Source organism: Dermochelys coriacea, chromosome 20 (genome assembly GCF_009764565.3).
Source record: "Dermochelys coriacea isolate rDerCor1 chromosome 20, rDerCor1.pri.v4, whole genome shotgun sequence".
Taxonomy (NCBI): Eukaryota; Metazoa; Chordata; order Testudines; family Dermochelyidae; genus Dermochelys; species Dermochelys coriacea.
In genome coordinates, this window is record NC_050087.2 from 19,090,826 (window position 1) to 19,111,908 (window position 21,083).

The following is a 21,083-nucleotide window of genomic DNA, read 5'->3' on the forward strand; positions in this document are numbered from 1 at the left end:
CAGCAATTGCTACATACTAACAGTAGATGGCAACACAGATTAGAGACTAAAACTATGGTTTATTTCAGGTTTCAGAGTAGCAGCCGTGTTAGTCTGTATTCGCAAAAAGAAAAGGAGTATTTGTGGCACCTGAGAGACTAATACATTTGAGCATAAACTTTCATGAGCTACAGCTCACTTCATTGGATGTTGTAGCTCATGAAAGCTTATGCTCAAATAAATTTGTTAGAGGTGCCACAAGTACTTCTTTTCTTTTTATGGTTTATTTATTATTTCACATAGCCCCACAGGGGTGCATCAGCATCACTGAACATAAAAATCAAACAGTGATGGTGGGGAAAAAATCCATTCAGCAGCACTGAAATTAACATGTTCTAGAACTTTAAACTGCATAATGTTACCAGTGATAAGCAAGGTGAATCAGAAACTGTCACTCACACCAGTATCACCTGGGTCCATAACAAGTAAAATGTGTTGGCCAGTTCACCTGTTCCACAGGAGGATTTGGTTCATAGTCCTTTTAGTGGTCTGTGCATAACATATTAATAGCAACCCATATATACACTATTGTTTTTAAAAATTAAAATGTCTTCCTCACTTTTTTTGGTGAATTACCAATTGCTTTATTGTGCAGAGCAGTATTTCTGAAAGCCACTGTCTGCTGTTCTGTAGTAGTTCATTTTCTGGCTAATTTCTAGGTAAATGAATGGCTGAGATCTCAATATGAGATTTTCACTAAGGCAGGTTTAGATTCTTGAGGTCAAGAAATCAAAATGTGAGAGCTGATACAGCCAGACTGTCATTAATGTGCTACTAACAGAAACTCTCTAGGCAATAAAGGGAAAAAAGAGAGTGTGAGAACAGGAGGAAATGTTCTCTGGGGCATTTCTGTCCAATAATGTCCCCATTATAATATAAACTGACCTATTATTATATGAATAGATGTCAGTGAGGAATAGGAAATGTCTGTTCTCTCCTGCATGCATCTGATGAAGTGGGCTTTAGCTCACAAAAGCTTATGCTTAAATAAATTTGTTAGTCTCTAAGGTGCCACAAGTACTCCTCGTTCTTTTTGCTGATACAGACTAACACGGCTACCACTCTGAAACCTCTCCTCAGGCTGCATCTTTAATCCTGGCATGGCTATCTCATCTCCCCAGCCACATGTTGTTCCCTGTTCAGAATCCTCCAGTTGCCACTGAGATCCCGAGACTTTGTGAAGATACAAATGTCTATACTAACTTGTGCTCCAGTAAAGCTACCCCCTTGAGTCTGGAGAGTTTTGATAGTGAGTCTCTAGGCTCCTGTTTCAAGATAACCAAAAGCCTAGCAAATGTATGTACTGCTGTAAGTTCATAATTCCATATCAGGACAGAGCACTTCCTCTTTCTCCTTCTTTTTCCTTGTCTTCTTGTCCAGCTTGTACTTGAGGCGGCGGATGGGATCGGTGATGCTCCTCTTGGCCAAGTCATCAAAGTCCTCTGCCAAGAGAAAGCTCCTGTCAACTAGCTCAGCGGCCTCTTGCCAGTTTCTGAAACAGGCAGTGCCCAAGCACCTGATCTCCTCCACAGCGTTCCCAGCAATCACCTCCCCGCTTGGCTTCAGCACCACCACTACAGGTGTGTTGGACACAGCAAACCTCAACGCCAGCTCCCTGGAAATCAACAAGGGAAGAAACCTTAAATCACAAAGCCCAGAGCTCCATGGCAAGGCACTGAAGACATTATATCCCTTCTGCTGGGAAGAGTGCTGTGGATAGCCATGCTGCTGGCGATATCCATGCTGCTGCTGCCGCATTGTGGGGTGAGTTTCCAAACCTCCTTTTTAGGTGATTAACTGCATGATGTGTACAGTATCTTCTCTGGGAAGGAAAACACTCCTGACCCTTAAGGGCAACATGGAAGTGGGTCTATGAACTGGAAGTGAGCTAGAAATCCTGCTTTCTTGTCCTGCTTCTCATAATGACTCTGTGTACAGACTTGGGCAGGTCACTTCCCCTCTCTGTGCCAGCAAATGGGGCTAATTTCAATGACCCACCTCACAGAGGGAAGTAAGAGCTAAATAGTTAAAATTCGTAAGAAGCGTTTAAGCTGTAACATGCTCAGGCTTATTGTCAAGTGGGCACGGAGCATTCGAAATTGACTACTATTTACATTGCTGCTTATTCTGCCCCTAATGTGGGTACAATATTTTGTGAGCTGTAGCTCACAAGAGCTTATGCTCTAATAAATTTGTTAGTCTCTAAGGTGCCACAAGTACTCCTTTTCTTTTTATGTTTTCTAGTGTCTCACAAGCAGCCCGGTGGGACAGTCACTCTGTTGAATCCTTTTAAGAGCAAGAAATAAACAGGCACTATAAAAGAACACAAAACACTCAGTATCCAGATTGCCAGAAAACACCAATTGTAACAAAGCTTTGAGGATCTGGAAATCAGCACTAGATGAGCCTTTATGTCTCTGACTCCTTAGGAATATATCAAAAAATTGCTTAAAAACAACTATAACAAAACACTTTGTACTTATCTAGCTCCCTGTACATACCTAGCTCACTTCACCCAGGTAACAATGAGCTTTGCAAAATGATAAAGTACAGTATTATCTCCATTTTGCAAAGCAACAAACAGGCAGGAGGGGTGAAAAACTTGCTGAAGACCACACAGTGAGTCAGTGGCAGAGATAAGAATAGAATCAAGGTACTCTGATGCTAAGTCCTTTGGACAATACTGGTTCTCACAGAGAAGAGTTTGTTGTAGACAAACTGCACTGATCCAGCTTTATTTATTCCTGCTGTCTATATTTCTCCAAAGCCTCCCTTCTCATTACACCCATTTTGTATTCTTTTCCGTACAACTGGAATCTCTCCCCAGTCTTTGTTCAAACCACCCTTAAAACTCACTCCTTTCACAAAGATTGCCAATAATAACCCACCAAACAGACTTTTAAAATACATGAAAAGAAAAGGAGTACCCGTGGCACCTTAGAGACTAACAAATTTATTAGAGCATAAGCTTTCGTAAGCTACAGCTCACTTCATCGGATGCATCAATGAAGTGAGCTGTAGCTCACGAAAGCTTATGCTCTAATAAATTTGTTAGTCTCTAAGGTGCCACGGGTACTCCTTTTCTTTTTGCGAATACAGACTAACACGGCTGCTACTCTGAAACCTGTCATTAAAATACATGTGCTACCATGAATCTGAAACCTCAACCTAGGGACAGCTAGATCTAGCAGTGTGATCTTGGGACTGGATTTCTAATTCTGGCTATGCCCCTTTGACTCACTGTGTGGCCTTGGACAACTCACTTCCCCTTGCTGAGCTTCAGTTTCTCCATCTATAATAATGGGGACCCAACTCCTTCTGCAGATAAAGAGTGCTAGATAAGTGCAAAGTGCTATGTTATCATCTCTGTGTCTGTTGTAAACTGTTATCTGTGTCTGATTAGATTAAATTATCTGTCTTGTTGGTTTAAAAGATCTTACCTTTTGAACTCATCCTGGAAGGGTAAGAACAGCCACCTTTTTGGCATGGTCTTCAGGAACTTTTCTTGCTTCTCCTCTGTCTCATCCTGAGACACGTATACCAGGACCAGCTGGGAAGCCCTTTCCACATAAAATTCATCAGTGAGTCTCACAAAGAAATCTTTGAGGACAGGTGAAAACTCCTGGCATCGAGTGCATTCACCAGATCCAAAATACAGCAGCATCACTTTGTTATCCAGTCTCTGGCTAAGTTCACTCTCAGTGTCCACTTCATCACAGTCCTTGTTGTTTGTAATCAGGATCTTCCCAATGAAAAGGGAAACCATGGCTAACTAAGCCTAGGAGATCAGGCTGATAAAAGGTTAGTTAATAAGTAATTACAACTGATCAATTTGAGACTCTTTCGCAATGAAGGCAGGATTCCATCCCTATGTCTGGGAATTCAGTGTGAGGAAAGATAGCAGCACCTCTTCAGGGAACCTCCACCCTGTAATGTCCCCTCATGAAATTTGTTTGCCTCCAGGAGTTTGTCAGTAAGATCATTCCTTCTACATACTGTTCCCTTCACAATGCTGTTAGAAAATCCACCAGTCCTGCTGCTGCTTAGGCTCTGCCTGGGTTTACAGTAAATCCAATAGTCTTCCTGTTGTGCTTCATCTCCCAGCCTATTAATAGTATCTGACACATCAAACTCTGCAAAGACTTCTTTAATCTTCTTAAACTTCAGAGCAGCTGTTAAACGATCAGAGAAATGCACTAGGATCTGGTAAAAGCTGTAACAATTCCCTGGTAGGAAAGCAGGGTGGGGGGATGGTTGTTGCTAAAGGAAGCAGGAGAGAAGGGGAGCATCTTTACAATGTCTGGTATGCCACTGAGGATATTCTTAAATGAAGATGTTCAATGACAACACTGTGCATTGCTTTTGCACAAAATATGCTTTCGTGGTGTGAGATGCATCTTATAAGGATGATGATGTGAATCTGATTTCTGTCAACTGTACTTTCATATAACCTCTCTTCAAGAGGACAGAAAAATTGCTCTATTTAAAAAGAGTCTGGGTCCACTATGCTCATGATCTTTAAAGAGGAATTAGTGTTAACATGAAAAACTGTTTTAAGATCTCAAATCAATAACATGCTAGCCTAATAAGTTTATACAATATTGTATATAATAGGTAAGCTCCAGCTGTGTTCAGTGCTATATGATAAGCTTATGCCAAAGATATATGGAGTTTAATACCTCATAAAATAAAATATTAGAGAATCTGTTTTATATCCACTTGCAAAATTTTGACCTCAGAGTTGTTTCTCTTGCTACTGAGATCACAAACACCTAAAGTAGAGGAGGCACTGCAGAGAAATGTTTGTTTTAGGTGATTATGATACCAGTTGTTCTGGCAGGAAAACAAAGAACCCTAGACTCAAGATTTGGCAGGTAAAAATAACTGATTTTCAAATACTGTTTAATACATACAGTTAGGGCTGTCAAGCGATTAAAGAAACCAATCTTGATTAATCGCACTGTTAAACAATAGAATACCATTTATTTAAATATTGGATATTTTCTACATTTTCAAATATATTTCAATTTCAACACAGAATACAAAGCGTACAGTGCTCACTTAATTTTTTTATTATAAATATTTGCACTGTAAAAATAAGAAATAGTATTTTTCAATTCACTTAATACAAGTACTGTAGTGCAATCTCTTTATCATGAAAGTTGAACTTACAAATGTAGAATTATGCACAAAAAATAACTGCATTCAAAATAAAACAATGTCAAACTTTAGAGTCTACAAGTCCACTCAGTCCTACTTCTTGTTCAGCCAATCACTCAGACAAACAAGTGTGTTTACATGTGCAGGAGACAATGCTGCCCGCTTCTTGTTTACATCACCTGGAAGTGAGAACAAACGTTCACAGGGCATTGTTGTAGCCGGCATTGCAAGATATTTACATGTCAGATGTGCTAAAGATTCATGTGTCCCTTCATGCTTCAACCACCATTCCAGAGGACATGCCTCCATGGTGATAATGGGTTCTGCTCAATAACAATCCAAAGCTGTGCAGACCAATGGATGTTCATTTTCACCATCTGAGTCAGATGCCACTAGCAGAATGTTGATTTTCTTTTTTTGGTGGTTTGGGTTCTTTAGTTGCTGCATCGGAGTGTTGTTCTTTTAAAAAGCATGCTCCACACCTGGTCCCTCTCACATTTTGGAAGGCATTTCAGATTCTTAAATGTTGGGTGGAATGCTGTAGCTATCTCTAGAAATCTCACATTGGTATCTTCTTTGCATGTTGTCAAATCTGCAGTGAAAATGTTCTTAAAATGAACAACATGCTGGGTCATCATCAGAGATTGCTATAACATGGAATATATGGCAGAATGCAGGTAAAACACAGAACAGGAAACATACAATTCTCCCCCAAGGAGTTCAGTCACAAATTTAATTAACGCATAATTTTTTTAACAAGCATCATTAGCATGCCCTCTGGAATGGTGGCCAAAGCATGAAGGGGCATACGAATGTTTAGCATACCTGGCATGTAAATACCTTGCAATGCTGGCTACAACAGTTTGTGGTTGGAACAAAGAAAGCACAATCAATTTTAGCTCTCATCTATATTTCTTTCTTTTATGCATAAACCTTTAGATTCTAAAGGATTGGCAACAGCGTGATTTGTCTGCAAGATCTGACTTGTATATTGACCTGGGTCTGGGGCTTGGTCCTTTGGGATCCGGAGAATGCTTTTTTTTTTCTTTTACTGGGGAATTGGTTTTCATAACCATTCATCCCCATAACAAGTGGCACTGGTGGTGATACTGGGAAACTGGAGCGTCTCAGGCAACTGCTTGTACTTATGGTTAGCCAGTAGGGTGAGACCAAAGTCCTCTCTGTTTGGCTGGTTTGGTGTGCCTTAATGGTAAATGCATCCGATGAAGTGAGCTGTAGCTCACGAAAGCTTATGCTCTAATAAATTTGTTAGTCTCTAAGGTGCCACAAGTACTCCTTTTCTTTTTAATGATAAAGGAAACCCAGCCTTGGGCTGTAACTGCCCTGCTCTAAGCAATTTGTCCTGAAGTGATACTCTTGTGTCCCACCAGAGGCAGCATTGTTATATCCATTTTTAAACAAAAAAAGGTTTCAGAGTAGCAGCCGTGTTAGTCTGTATTCGCAAAAAGATGCATCCGATGAAGTGAGCTGTAGCTCACGAAAGCTTATGCTCTAATAAATTTGTTAGTCTCTAAGGTGCCACAAGTACTCCTTTTCTTTAAACAAAAAAAGGAAATCCTCCATAGACCAGATTCTGAATGCAATTATATCTGTGTAACTCAGAAGTAAAGTTACTAATTTAGATGGAATTACTCTTCATTTATTCCATTTTTCATATCAGAATCTGATCCTATGCGCTCTATATATTCATATACTTTGTGTTTGAGAATGAAAGGGAATCAGGGTAGCTCTGGGGAAATCTGATAAGGGGAATACCTAAACTCACCACAAATACACAGCCCACAAAATGTTTTAAGCTTTTTTGTTTTCCTAGATGTAACTCTGTTCTGGATTATTTCAGTCACCTTTGGAAACGATCCCATTGTTTGCTATGTGCATCACCAGTTCGGGGTGCCCACCAGAAGCGCATGATGCACCTCTGCTCTGCACTAGCTTTGGGCCCTGCCAGATACCTGTACATGGGCTTGTAGAGCTAGGCCAAGGGGAAGGGTTGCTGCAGTGTGCCTGGAGCAAGCACCATATCCAGCAGAAAGGCCTGACCCAAGAAAACCAAAAATGCTATCCCAGCTCGCCCCTGTATGGTCCTCCCCTCATCCCAGCCCCCCAGGTTCTCTGTGCTTCTCCTTTCATCCCATCTCTTCCCTCCCCAGGCTCTCTATGCTCCTCCATCTCTCCCCTTTCCTGGTTCTCTATGCTCCTCCCTCCCCCCACCTCTCTATGCTCCTCCTTCCAATCCCTCTATCCCAGTGGTCAATGATGGGTCGATCCTAAAGGATCTCCCAGTCGATCATGATCTCCCGCAGTGCAGCGGGGCTGCTGCTAAGAGAGGCTTCCTGCCTGCCCCGGCCCCATGCCGCTCCCTGAAGCGGCCAGCGCAGCCCTAGGTGGAAGGGGTCTCCATCCACACACTGCTCCTGCCTGCAAGCACCGCCCATGCAGCTCCCATTGGCCGGGAACGGGGAGCTGTGGCCAATGGGACCTGCAGAGGCTGTGCTTGCAGAGAGGGGCAGTGTGCAGAGCCAAGTGCTGTTCCTCCCTCCCCCCCAAGGGGTGTATTGGCCCCTTCCAGGAACAGCGTGCAGATGGGGTAGGCAGGGAGCCAGCCTTAGTGGCAGCCCTAGCCCTAAGTCCCCTCCCAGACCCAGCACCCAAAACCAGCTCTGAGCCCCCTCCAGGAGCCAGCACCCCAAACTCCCTCCTGCACCCCATGTGCTAACCTCCCTCCCAGAGCCAGCACCACCACCCCCACACTGTGCCCCAGCCCAGAGCCCCCTCCTGCTCTCCAAACCCCTGCCCCAGGCTCAGCCCAGAGCCCCCTCCCACACTGCAAGCCCCTTGGTTCCAGCTCAGAGCCTGCACCCCCTCCTCCGCCAGTCTGGTGCAAGTGAGTGAGGGTAGGGGAGAGCAAGTGATGGAGAGAGCGGGATGGAGCGAGTGGGGGTGGGGCTTCAGGGAAGGGGTGGAATAGAACCAGGGTTGCCCTTAAATTCAAAAAATGATTTTGGGAGTAAAAAGTTGGAGAACACTACTCTATCCCCTCCCCAAGCTCCTCCCTGCAACCTCTCTATCCCCCACCATGCTAGCTCTCTGTTCCTCCCTCCAGCCCTTCTATCCCCTCCCCATGCTCCTCCCTGCAATCTCTCTAACCCCCACCACACCAACTCTCTGTTCCTCCCTCCAGCCCTTCTACCCCTCCCCGCAACCTCTCTATCCCCCCCGTCAGCTCTCTATACTCCTCCCTCCAACCTCTCTATCCCCGCCCCAGCTCTCTATGTTCCTCCCTGCAGCCCTTCTATCCCTTCCCCATGCTCCTCCGTCCAACCTCTCTATCCCCTCCTTCCAGCCCCACTAATCCCCACCCCAGGCTCAGTATGTTCCCCCCTCCTCTGGCTCTCTGTTTTCCCCTCTATCCCCTTCCCTTGGCTCTCCATGCTCCTCCTTCCGGCCCCTCTATCCCCATTCTCCTCCCCCGGCTCTTTGTGCTCCTCCTTCTCTCCCGTCCCTGAATTCGCTCTGCCCGCAGCTTTTTCCTCTAGCCTCCAGCTCTCTATGCCCCCCTCACCAGCCACTCTAGCCGCCCTTTCTATGATCTGGCTGTGCTCCCCTTGGGGCGGCTCTTCGCGGGCGGAGCTCAGGCTGTTTCTGGGGCGGGGACAGAAGCCACCGGAGTATGACCTGGTAGCGGGGAGGGGGAGTCGGAGCTCTGCAAAGGTTCGGGTGAGCGCGGTGTCCCCCGGTTTGGGGGTGGCGGGTAGATGTCAGGGAGGCTGGCACAGGGCTGGAGATAGAGATGTTGGGGCTGACCCGGGGGCGGCGGTTAGATGTCGGGGGGGCTGGCACAGGGCCGGAGATAGAGATGTTGGGGCTGACCCGGGGGTGGCGAGTAGATGTTGGGGGGGCTGGCACAGGGCCGGAGATAGAGGTGTTGGGACTGACCTGGGGGCGGCAGGTAGATGTCGAGGGGGGGCTGGCACAGGGCCGGAGATAGAGGTGTTGGGGCTGACCCGGGGGTGGCGGGTAGATGTCGGGGGGGCTGGCACAGGGCCGGAGATAGAGGTGTTGGGGCTGACCCGGGGGCGGCGGGTAGATGTCGGGGGGGCTGGCACAGGGCCGGAGATAGAGATGTTGGGGCTGACCCGGGGGTGGCGAGTAGATGTTGGGGGGGCTGGCACAGGGCCGGAGATAGAGGTGTTGGGACTGACCTGGGGGCGGCAGGTAGATGTCGAGGGGGGGCTGGCACAGGGCCGGAGATAGAGGTGTTGGGGCTGACCCGGGGGTGGCGGGTAGATGTCGGGGGGGCTGGCACAGGGCCGGAGATAGAGGTGTTGGGGCTGACCCGGGGGCGGCGGGTAGATGTCGGGGGGGCTAGCACAGGGCCGGAGATAGAGGTGTTGGGACTGACCTGGGGGCGGCAGGTAGATGTCGAGGGGGGGCTGGCACAGGGCCGGAGATAGAGGTGTTGGGGCTGACCCGGGGGTGGCGGGTAGATGTCGGGGGGGCTGGCACAGGGCCGGAGATAGAGGTGTTGGGGCTGACCCGGGGGCGGCGGGTAGATGTCAGGGAGGCTGGCACAGGGCTGGAGATAGAGATGTTGGGGCTGACCCGGGGGTGGCGGGTAGATGTCGGGGGGGCTAGCACAGGGCCGGAGATAGAGGTGTTGGGGCTGACCCGGGGGCGGCGGGTAGATGTCGGGGGGGCTGGCACAGGGCCGGAGATAGAGATGTTGGGGCTGACCCGGGGGTGGCGGGTAGATGTCAGGGAGGCTGGCACAGGGCCGGGGATAAGGTGTTGGGGCTGACCTGGGGACGGCGAGTAGATGTCGGGGGGGGGCTGGCACAGGGCCGGAGATAGAGGTGTTGGGGCTGACCTGGGGGCGGCAGGTAGATGTCGAGGGGGGGCTGGCACAGGGCCGGAGATAGAGGTGTTGGGGCTGACCCGGGGGCAGCGGGTAGATGTTGGGGGGGCTGGTACAGAGCCGGAGATAGAGGTGTTGGGGCTGACCCGGGGGCGGCGGGTAGATGTCGGAGGGCTGGCACAGGGCTGGCGACAGAAGTGGTGGGGCTGACCCGGGGACTGTGGGTAGTTGTCGGGGGGGCTGGCACAGGGCCGGGGATAAGGTGGTGGGGCTGACCCGGGGGCGGCGGGTAGATGTCAGGGTGGGGGGGCTGGACAGAGCCGGGGATAGAGGTGGTGGGGCTGACCCGGGGGCAGCAGGTAGATGTCGGGGGGACTGGCACAGGGCCGGGGATAAGGTGGTGGGGCTGACCAGGGGGCAGCGAGTAGATGTCGGGGGGGCTGGCACAGGGCCAGAGATAGAGGTGTTGGGGCTGACCCGGGGGCGGTAGGTAGATGTCGGGGGAATTGGCACAGTGCCGGGGATAAGGTGGTGGGGCTGACCTGGGGGCAGCGGGTAGATGTCGGGGGCTGGCACAGGGCCAGAGATAGAGGTGTTGGGGCTGACCCGGGGGCGGCGGGTAGATGTTGGGGGTGCTGGCACAGGGCCGGGGATAGAGGTGGTGGGGCTGACCCGGGGGTGGCGGGTAGATGTCGGGGTGGCTGGCACAGGGCTGGGGATAAGGGTGGTGGGGCTGACAAAGGGCAGCAGGTACAGGTTTGGGGGTAGAGGTTGTTGGGCTGACCTAGGGACAGTGGGTAAATGTCAGGGGCCTGGGCACTGTAGTTGATACAGTACTGGGTGGGGGTAGAGATCAGGGAGAAGCGGCAGTTTCTTTAGGGCTGGCTCTGTGGGTCTGGACATGGTGTCCCTGGGTGGTTGGCTCTGTGGGTCTGGAGGGGTTTGAATTTGAGGATTGGGGTTTGGCATGGTCCCTAGGGAATGGAGTATGGGGGTAGGCTCAGTAATCCAACTGACATGATCTTAGGAGGGAAGGTGTGGGAGGGTCCTAACATAGTGGCAGGGTGCATGGATGGGGTTTGAGATTGTGAAGGAGTAGGGCTGGCATGATGTCTAGAGGTGTGTGAGATCTGAGGGGTGCTGATATACCCCTTGGGGAGGGGGGATATAACCTGAAGGGGCTGACGCAGTGGTGGATGTGGGGAGGATGTGGTTGGGAGGCATAGTTTCTGGGTGTGAAGTCTGAGAGATCCCATGTGGTGTCTCAGAGAGAATGGTAAAATGTCTGAACGGTCTAGGGCAGTGACTGGGGTACCTGTGAGGAGTGGACCATACTAGGGATTAGACCAGTGCCTATGATGGGCAAGAAACATCCGATGAAGTGAGCTGTAACTCACGAAAGCTTATGCTCTAATAAATTTGTTAGTCTCTAAGGTGCCACAAATACTCCTTTTCATCCTGGAATAGCGTAAGCAGTCATGTTAATGTCTGGATGATGTTTCCCATTGGCACTGGAGAAGATTTTTCTCACATGTCCCTCTTACTCTGTCTCATGCTGATGCTGGAAACTTTCCCTGCACCCCCCCATGGTGGAAATAATGCACATCCCTGCTCCTCATCTGCACTGGGGGATGGGATGGGTGCTACAATGGGATTTTTCCCCCCTATTCATGGTACTACAAAAGTTCCAAATGCTTTTTCACTATAAGGAGGACACTTGCAACTCTGACACTGCTTTCTATCCAATAGATGGATCACTTGATGATTGCCTGTTCTGTTTATCCACTCTGAAGCACCTGGCATTGGCCACTGTCGGAAGATAGGATACTGTGCGAGATGGGCCATTGGTCTGACCCAGTATGGCCGTTCTTACATAAACCCTTGCTGTCAATATATAGTGAAAATTCATAATATCTAAAAAAAAAATCACACAAAAATCCTACCTCAAGCAGAGTTTTTACCTTGAGAAGGGAGAAGTGTAAGAGATTCCATGAAGTCTAATAGGGATTTTGCTGTTGCTATTGACTTCACATGAAAGGTGCTCAGTTACTATGGTAGTGGATGGCAATATAAAACTCTAAGATAGACATGTTTCTGAGACTCCTTCATCACAAGATGATAGGCACACCAATCCCATCCCAAATTCATTGACTAATAGCATAAGAACATAAGAATGGCCATACTAGGTCAGACCAAAGGTCTGGTCCAGCCCAGTATCGTGTCTACCGCCAGCGGCCAATGCCAGGTGCCCCAGAGGGAGTGAACCTAACAGATAATGATCAAATGATCTCTCTCTCCTGCCATCCATCTCCATCCTCTGACAAACAGAGGCTAGGGACACCATTCCTTACCCATCCTGGCTAATAGCCATTAATGGACTTAATCTCCATGAATTTATCTAGTTCTCTTTTAAACCCTGTTATAGTCCTAGCCTTCACAACCTCCTCAGGAAAGGAGTTCCACAGGTTGACCGTGTGCTGAGTGAAGAAGAACGTCCTATTATTTGTTAAAATAAAAGGAGTACTTGTGGCACCTTCGAGACTAACAAATTTATTTGAGCATAAGCTTTCGTGAGCTACAGCTCACTTCATCGGGTGCATCTGATGAAGTGAGCTGTAGCTCACGGAAGCTTATGCTCAAATAAATTTGTTAGTCTCTAAGGTGCCACAAGTACTCCTTTTCTTTTTTGCGAATACAGACTAACATGGCTGCTACTCTGAAACCAGTTTTACTTTGTGTAATGACCCATCCATTCCCAGTCTCTATTCAAGCCTAAGTTAATTGTATCCAGTTTGCAAATTAGCAAACAATTCAGCAGTCTCTCATTGGAGTCTGTTTTTGAAGGGTTTTGTTTTAAGTTTTTTTGAAGTTGACTTAGAACAACGCTTCCTCAGCTCTCGTCCCGTAATGCCCCTACTCTACTTGCGCTACATTGATGACATCTTCATCATCTGGACCCATGGAAAAGAAGCCCTTGAGGAATTCCACCATGATTTCAACAATTTCCATCCTACCATCAACCTCAGCCTGGACCAGTCCACACAAAAGATCCACTTCCTGGACACTACGGTGCTAATAAGCGATGGTCACATTAACACCACCCTATACCGGAAACCTACTGACCGCTATTCCTACCTACATGCCTACAGCTTTCACCCAGATCACACCACACGATCCATTGTGTACAGCCAAGCTCTATGATACAACCGCATTTGCTCCAACCCCTCAGACAGAGACAAACACCTACAAGATCTCTATCAAGCATTCTTACAACCCAGCTGCTGAAGTGAAGAAACAGATTGACAGAGCCAGAAGAGTACCCAGAAGTCACCTACTACAGGACAGGCCCAACAAAGAAAATAACAGAACGCCACTAGCCATCACCTTCAGCCCCCAACTAAAACCTCTCCAATGCATCATCAAGGATCTACAACCTATCATGAAGGATGACCCATCACTTTCACAGATCTTGGGAGACAGGCCAGTCTTTGCTTACAGACAGCTCCCCAACCTGAAGCAAATACGAGCAACCACACAACAGAACCACTAACCCAGGAACCTATCCTTGCAATAAAGCCCGTTGTCAACTCTGTCCACATATCTATTCAGGGGACACCATCATAGGGCCTAATCACATCAGCCACACTATCAGAGGCTCGTTCATCTGCGCATCTACCAATGTGATATATGCCATCATGTGCCAGCAATGCCCCTCTGCCATGTACATTGGTCAAACTGGACAGTCTCTACGTAAAAGAATAAATGGACACAAATCAGATGTCAAGAATTAGAACATTCAAAAAGCAGATGGAGAACACTTTAATCTCTCTGGTCACTCGATTACAGACCTCAGAGTGGCTATTCTTCAACAAAAAAACATCAAAAACAGACTCCAAGGAGAGACTACTGAATTGGAATTAATTTGCAAACTGGATACAATTAACTTAGGCTTGAATAGAGACTGGGAATGGATGAGTCGTTACACAAAGTAAAACTATTTCCCCATTTTATTTCCCCTCCCCCCACCCCCCCACTGTTCCTCAGACATTCTTAAAAAGAAGAAAAGGAGTACTTGTGGCACCTTAGAGACTAACAAATTTATTTGCGCATAAGCTGTAGCTCACAAAAGCTTATGCTCAAATAAATTTGTTAGTCTCTAAAGTGCCACAAGTACTCCTTTTCTTTTTGCGAATACAGACTAACATGGCTGCTACTCTGAAACCTTTTTTTTGTTTTAAACCTACTACCCATTGATTTCATTTGGTGGCCCCTAGTTCTTATATTATGGGAACAAGTAAATAACTTTTCCTTATTCACTTTCTCCACACCACTCATGATTTTATAGACCTCTATTATACCCCCACTTAGTCTCCTCTTTTCCAAGCTGAAAAGTCCTAGCCTCTTTAATCTCTCCTCATATGGGACCCGTTACAACCCCCTAATCATTTTAGTTGCCCTTTTCTGAACCTTTTCTAATGCCAGTATATCTTTTTTGAGATGAGGGGACCACATCTGTATGCAGTATTCAAGATGTGGGCATACCATGGATTTATATAAGGGCAATAAGATATTCTTCGTCTTATTCTCTATCCCTTTTTAAATGATTCCTAACATCCCATTTCCTTTTTTGACCACTGCTGCATACTGCGTGGACATCTTCAGAGGACTATCTACAATGACTCCAAGATCTTTCTCCTGATTAGTTGTAGCTAAATTAGGTCCCATCATATTGTATGTATAGTTGAGGTTGCCCCCCGTGGCCCCTCCCCCGCTGCAGGGATGTTGTGCTGGCCACTTCAGGGGGCTGGAGGGGCCATGGGGGGCAATCACACAGGCCGGCTCCGGCCTGCGGGCTGTAGTTTGCCCACCTCTGGCCTGGAGGCAGGCCAGGGGGGTGCGGGCTGCTTGGCGGGCCGCAGAAAATAGCCCAGTGGGCCGCATGTTTGAGACCCCTGGTCTTAGCTATTTGAGCAGTTTAGTATCATCTGCAAACTGTGCCACCTCACTATTTACCCCTTTCTCCAGATCATTTATGAATAAATTGAATAGCATTTGTCCTAGGACTGACCCTTGGGGAACACCACTAGTTACCCCTCCCCATTCTGAAAATTTACCATTTATTCCTAAACCTTTTTTTCCCTCTCTTTTAACCAGTTCTCAATCCATGAAAGGATCTTTCCTCTTATCCCATGACAACTTAATTTACAGAAGAGCCTTTGGTGAGGGATTTTGGCTTTCTGGAAATCTAAATGCACTATGTCCACTGGATCCCCCTTGGATCCAACATGTTTGTTGACCCCCTCAAAGAACTCTAATAGATTAGTAAGACATGACCTCCCTTTACAGAAACCATGTTGACTTTTGCACAACAGTTTATGTTCTTCTATAAAAAGAAAAGAAGTACTTGTGGCATCTTAGAGACTAACAAATTTATTTGAGCATGCTGAAATAAATGTCTTAGTCTCTAAGGTGCCACAAGTACTCCTTTTCTTTTTGCGAATACAGACTAATACGGCTGCTAGTCTGAAACCTATGTTCTTCTATGTGTCTGATAATTTTATTCTTTACTATTGTTTCAACTAATTTGCCTGGTACTGACGTTAGACTTACTGGTCTGTAATTGCCAGGATCACCTCTAGAGCCCTTCTTAAATATTGGCGTTACATTTGCTATCTTCCAGTCATTGGATACAGTAGCTGATTTAAATGACAGGTTACAAACCATAGTTAATAGTTCCGCAGTTTCACAATTGAGTTCTTTCAGAACTCTTGGGTGAATGCCATCTGGTCCCGGTGACTTGTTACTGTTAAATTTCTCAGTTAATTCCAAAACCTCCTCTAGTGACACTTCAATCTGAGACAATTCCTCAGATTTGTCACCTATAAAAGACGACTCAGGTTTGGGAATCTCCCTAACATCCTCAGCTGTGAAGACTGAAGCAAAGAATTTGTTTGGTTTCTCTGCAATGACTTTATCGTCTTTAAGTGCTTCTTTTGTATCTCGATCGTCCAGGGGCCGCACTGATTGTTAAGCAGACTTCCTGCTTCTGATGTACTTAAACATTTTGTTACTACTTTTTGAGTTTTTGTCTAGCTGTTCTTCAAACTCCTTTTTGGCTTTTCTTATTACGTTTTTACATTTAATTTGGCAGTGTTTATGCGCCTTTCTATTTACCTCACTAGGATTTGACTTCCACTTTTTAAAAGAAGCCTTTTTCCCTCTCACTGCTTCTTTTACATGATTGTTAAGCCACGCTGGCTCTTTTTTAGTTCTTTTACTGTGTTTTTTTAATTTGGGGTATACATTTAAGCCATCCACTTCTACCAAGTTTTAGACACATAGCAAATATTTTGTTTGGTGGATGATTTTTTGTCTTTTTGGTAATTGAAAGAAATATAATTAAATCCAGATTCTGTATCAAAATGTCCTTTGAAACTGCTATTTCAAAGCTGTTCTGGGTTGTAATAATTTTGGCCTGTGACCAGTGATGAGCTGCCAAAATCTTAACTGGTTCCCTCCTCACCCCATGAGGAGGTCGTGGCCTGCCCCCTCGGACTCCTGCTCCATCCTACCCCCCAACATTCCTTGATGCCCCCCCACCCCAGACCCCTGCCCCATCCATCCCTCTTCCCTGACTGCCCCCAGAACTGGGCAGGGGGGTCTCGTGGGCCACCGTAGTGGGTGCCCACCCCACCCTGCCCCTAAGAGCCAGAGGGACCTGCCAGGGGGCGAGGTGGGGAATCCCGGTGGTGTATACCAGGGGCAGCTCCCAGGAAGCATCCGGCAGGTCCCCCTGGCTCCTAGGAGTGGGGTAGCGAAGCAGGGGGAGCGGCCGCTCCCCCTACTGATCCCATCAAAAATGGTGCCTTAGGCACTGACTCCATGGGTGCTCTGGGGCTGGAGCCCCCACAGGGAGAATTTGGTGAGTGCAGAGAGCACCCACCGGCAGCCCAGCCCCAGCTCACCTCCGCTCCGCTTCCGCCTCCTCCCCGAATGCACCGCCCCGCTCTGCTTCTCCGCCCCCCAACTCTGGTTTCCCACAAATCAGCTGTTCGTGCAGGAAGCCGGGGGTGGGGCTGAGAAACAAGCGGCAGCTTCGCGCTCAGGCCCAGGGAGGTGGAGCGGAGGGGAGTTGGGCGCGGGGCACGAGGAGGTCCGCCCGCGCTGCAGCAGGTAACCGGGGCTGTGTGCGCAAAAAATTTCTTCTGTGCAAATTTTTGAAGTAGAGTTCAAATGTGTGCGCCATGAGGCAAATGCGCCCAAGCGAGTAAAATGCTTATGCATTTGAAAAGTTTTTATTTGCAATTTGTGATGATAATAGTTTTACACCATGTTATTTTATAAATGTCATTTTTAAATACTTAGAAAAAGGAAATTTAACCTCCTTTTCCTTTCCCCCCTTTGCCAGCTAGTAGAATCTGGCTGTGTTGATGGATGGCGGGCGAACAATGTCAAAAGTCACGTGTAAATGGTATTTTGGCCTGGCTCCGATGTAGAATTTCATTTTTTGTGCACTCGGTGTTTCGCTGTGTGCGCAGGGTTTAGGATCTGTGTGTGCACACACGTGCACAGCTTAGAGGGAACAGTGCTCTGTGCGTCTGCTTTCTAGGATGTATCCCTGCACTTTTGTTTGTTGTCATTTAGGGGGTCTGGGTCGAGTCTGGCAGTGATCATATTTAAACTTCTCTCTCTTTCTAGAATGCACATGATTGGGGTTTGCACTGCTTCCCTGGGCTCGCTTGGGCTTATGCGGTTTTTTGGTGTGCCCTGGTCATGGAGTCTGGCAGCCACACTGGGTGTTTACATTGGCAGCGGAGGATGGAGGTTTCTCCGTATCATCTTTAAGACAGCTCTGAGGGATCTCTTGTAAGTATTGCTTTGTGGGCCTTAATCTTATTCTGTAATGTGTTGGTTTTGTGTTTCCATAAAATAATCTTTCACTACTAACAATAAATCTGTATCTATTTCAACTCTAACAACTTGCATTAGCAGCACAGCAGGGGAATTATGACCTAGAGTGTTGGAAACATATCTACGGTGACTATAACGTTCCTGGACCCTAGCTGAAACCTTTCCACCTTATAATTCCTGAAATGTTTGGAAATGTTTAGAGTAAGAACTTATAATAAATTGGTTTTGTGTCATTAAGTTTGAATGTTTCAAGGTTTAATTTGCAGTTAGAACTTTTTCTGTTGTCTGTTCTTTATGTGAGGGGAAGTGAATTGTGGCTTGAAAGGCTTAGTTTATCTAAAAAGAAAAGGAGTATTTGTGGCACCTTAGAGACTAACAAATTTATTTGAGCATAAGCTTTCGTGAGCTACAGCTCACTTCATCGGATGCATTCAGTAGAAAATACAGTGGGGAGATTTATATATATAGAGAACATGAAACAATGGGTGTTACCATACACACTGTAACCAGAGTGATCACTTAAGGTGAGCTATTTCCAGCAGGAGAAGTGTGTGTGTGGGGGTGTGTGTGTGTGTGTGTAGGAAACTTTTTGTAGTGATGATCAAAGTGGGCCATTTCCAGCAGTTGACAAGAACATCTGAGGAATTGTGGGGGGATAAACATGGGGAAATAGTTTTACTTTGTGTAATGACCCATCCACTCCCAGTCTCTATTCAAGCCTAAGTTAATTGTATCCAGTCTGCAAATTCATTCCAATTCAGCAGTCTCTCCTTGGAGTCTGTTTTTGAAGTTTTTTTGTTGAAGTATTTCCACTTTTAGGTCTGTAATCGAGTGACCAGAGAGGTAGAAGTGTTCTCCAACTGCTTTTTGAATGTTATAATTCTTGATGTCTGATTTGTGTCCATTTATTCTTTTACGTAGAGACTGTTCAGTTTGACCAATGTACATGGCAGAGGGGCATTGCTGGCACATGATGGCATATATCACATTGGTAGATGTGCAGGTGAACAAGCCTCTGATAGTGTGGCTGATGTGATTAGGCCCTATGATGATGTGTCCCCGTCCCCCTCTCCCCTGCCCCGCTCTCCTGCTGGTAATAGCTCATCTTAACTGATCACTCTCCTTACACGGCTGCTACTCTAAAATCTGAAACCTTAGTTTATCTAGGAACACAGATAAGTTGAATGGCTCAAAATGAGGACTTGCACTAAGGAAATGTTCTGATTGTGAAATATAACAAGAGGTTTGTAAAACATTTGTTTAAAGTGTGTGGAAAGTGTTACAGAAACAAAGTATCTTGTTCTTGCTAAAGTTAAAGGGACAGTCAGTCAATATTAAGTTAATAGATTGTAAAAAAATAGGTTTCAGAGTAGCAGCCGTGTTAGTCTGTATTCGCAAAAAGAAAAGGAGTACTTCCGATGAAGTGAGCTGTAGCTCACGAAAGCTTATGCTCTAATAAATTTGTTAGTCTCTAAGGTGCCACAAGTACTCCTTTTCTTTTTGTAAAAGAATAATAATTTGTGATTCATACATCAGGCTCTAGTCTCTCCCCTACCTCCTGGGGCAGCCAGAGACTCTGTAATTAGTGTCTCACTTAGTTCTGTGCCTCCTGGGCTTCTGTGAGGGAACTGCTTTGTTCTAAAGGATTTAGGGCTCTTGTGATCACCAGAGACTGCCTAGCTTTACTGTGGCTGTCATTGGACTTTTGAAGGACTGTTTCCTCCTGACTGCATGGCAAGTGAGGAATAATGGCAGAAAATAAATAGAGAGAATAAAGTCCCTTCAGAATGTGAAAAGGGTAGCTAACAAGTGAAAAGGCTCTTCTGTTCTGTCTCTGGCACAGCTCAGTATAGGGTCACCGTGAAAGGCCAGCTCAGTCTCACAAAATGCCTGCAGCTTGTTTCTAAAACAACCCCCTCCCCCATCCTACGGCTTTGCTGACCAGGGTTCCTGCTGTTGACGGTCATGGGGTTTTAAGGCTTTTACAGTGCTGGTAATAAATTACCTTTCAACTTTTTGGGGCTTCTTGCAAACTCCTGTTACACAACTATTTCCTATTTGATGGTAGAGAAAATACAGCCACCACCTTCCTCCCCTTTAGGAAAGCAGGGTCCAGGTGGGTATTCTCATTTGGGTGTTGATGCTATGGTAGTATGTTAGCATATTTAATTCTCTGCCTATTGAGAAATTACAATAAGTATAGAAATTGAGACAAACCATGAGTGTCTTCAACAGAAACAAAACAATATAAGTGTGAAGAATCCAGAGTTACATTTTAGGAAATGTTTCAGAGTAGCAGCCATGTTAGTCTGTATCTGCAAAAAGATCAGGAGTACTTGTGGCACCTTTGAGACGAACAAATTTATTAGAGCATATGCTTTCGTGCCCACGAAGTCTCTGGTGATCACAAGAGCCCTAAATCCTTTGAAGTGAGCTGTAGCTCACGAAAGCTTATGCTCAAATAAATTTGTTCGTCTCTAAGGTGCCACAGGTACTCCTTTTCTTTTTCGTAGATTTCAGTCTGTGGATTTTCAGTTACTCTACCTAAATTTTTCCTCTGTTCATTTTATCCATTACCTTCTAGTTATAATTCCTCATAAATCATTAAACAATCTCTTCCTTCCCCCCCTTTAGTGTTTGCTTCCTCCAGTTATTTGTAGACTATTGTTTTATCCTCTCCCTCCCTCACAGTCTTCATTTGGCAGCATCAAGAGACCATTTCTCACCACCATTCCTGGAACAGTTTAGGGGTCTGAATGGTAAGAAGATGCATATGAAGAGCAATATGCTGGAGGTTTTTCTCTGACAAGAAACAACATCCCCAATCACAATTGTATGGCTTTTCTACATGGGAAGTCTGCCTCTGTTCTGTTAAAGCTCAGATTATGAGTTAATGCTACATGTCCAAGCTGTGGTTTTGTTTTTAAACTTTCCTTATAGAATTATGGAAATACTTTTGTGTGTTCCCACAGGATCTGCAAATTACTGAGCAGATAACATAACCCTAGGACATTGCAAAGCATGTTATGGCAAGCAAGAGTTGTTCTAAAACAAAATGTATTTGCAATTATTTCCTTATTGAGAAAGCAAGCAAGCT

The 21,083-nt window shown here is 46.3% G+C and overlaps 3 protein-coding genes across 5 annotated transcripts in view; 1 reads left to right on the plus strand and 2 right to left on the minus strand.

The window, feature by feature from the left end:
* Nucleotides 1-240: 240 nt before the first annotated feature.
* Nucleotides 241-4,216, minus strand: NXNL1 (nucleoredoxin like 1). The gene is made up of 2 exons (XM_038379329.2): nt 3,480-4,216; nt 241-1,654 (listed from the first exon to the last, which is right to left on the minus strand). Exons 1-2 carry the CDS (start codon nt 3,803-3,805, stop codon nt 1,354-1,356), a joined length of 627 nt encoding a protein of 208 aa, XP_038235257.1. The 5' UTR covers nt 3,806-4,216; the 3' UTR covers nt 241-1,353.
* A 4,321-nt stretch (nt 4,217-8,537) lies between these two features.
* The window catches only part of SLC27A1 (solute carrier family 27 member 1), a 29,162-nt gene continuing 16,616 nt past the window's right edge, over nt 8,538-21,083 (plus strand). The window contains exons 1-2 of one of the 3 annotated variants that reach the window (XM_038379323.2): nt 8,538-8,937; nt 17,774-17,941. In XM_038379323.2, the coding sequence (XP_038235251.1) occupies nt 17,775-17,941 (167 nt within the window). In that variant the 5' untranslated portion in view covers nt 8,538-8,937; nt 17,774. The remainder of the gene's footprint in view (nt 8,938-17,773; nt 17,942-21,083) is intronic. The other 2 variants (XM_038379326.2, XM_038379322.2) reach the window with 2 other exon arrangements.
* Nucleotides 8,791-16,642, minus strand: LOC119845756 (extensin-like). The gene is made up of 3 exons (XM_038378459.1): nt 16,599-16,642; nt 9,623-10,859; nt 8,791-9,453 (listed from the first exon to the last, which is right to left on the minus strand). Exons 1-3 carry the CDS (start codon nt 16,640-16,642, stop codon nt 8,791-8,793), a joined length of 1,944 nt encoding a protein of 647 aa, XP_038234387.1.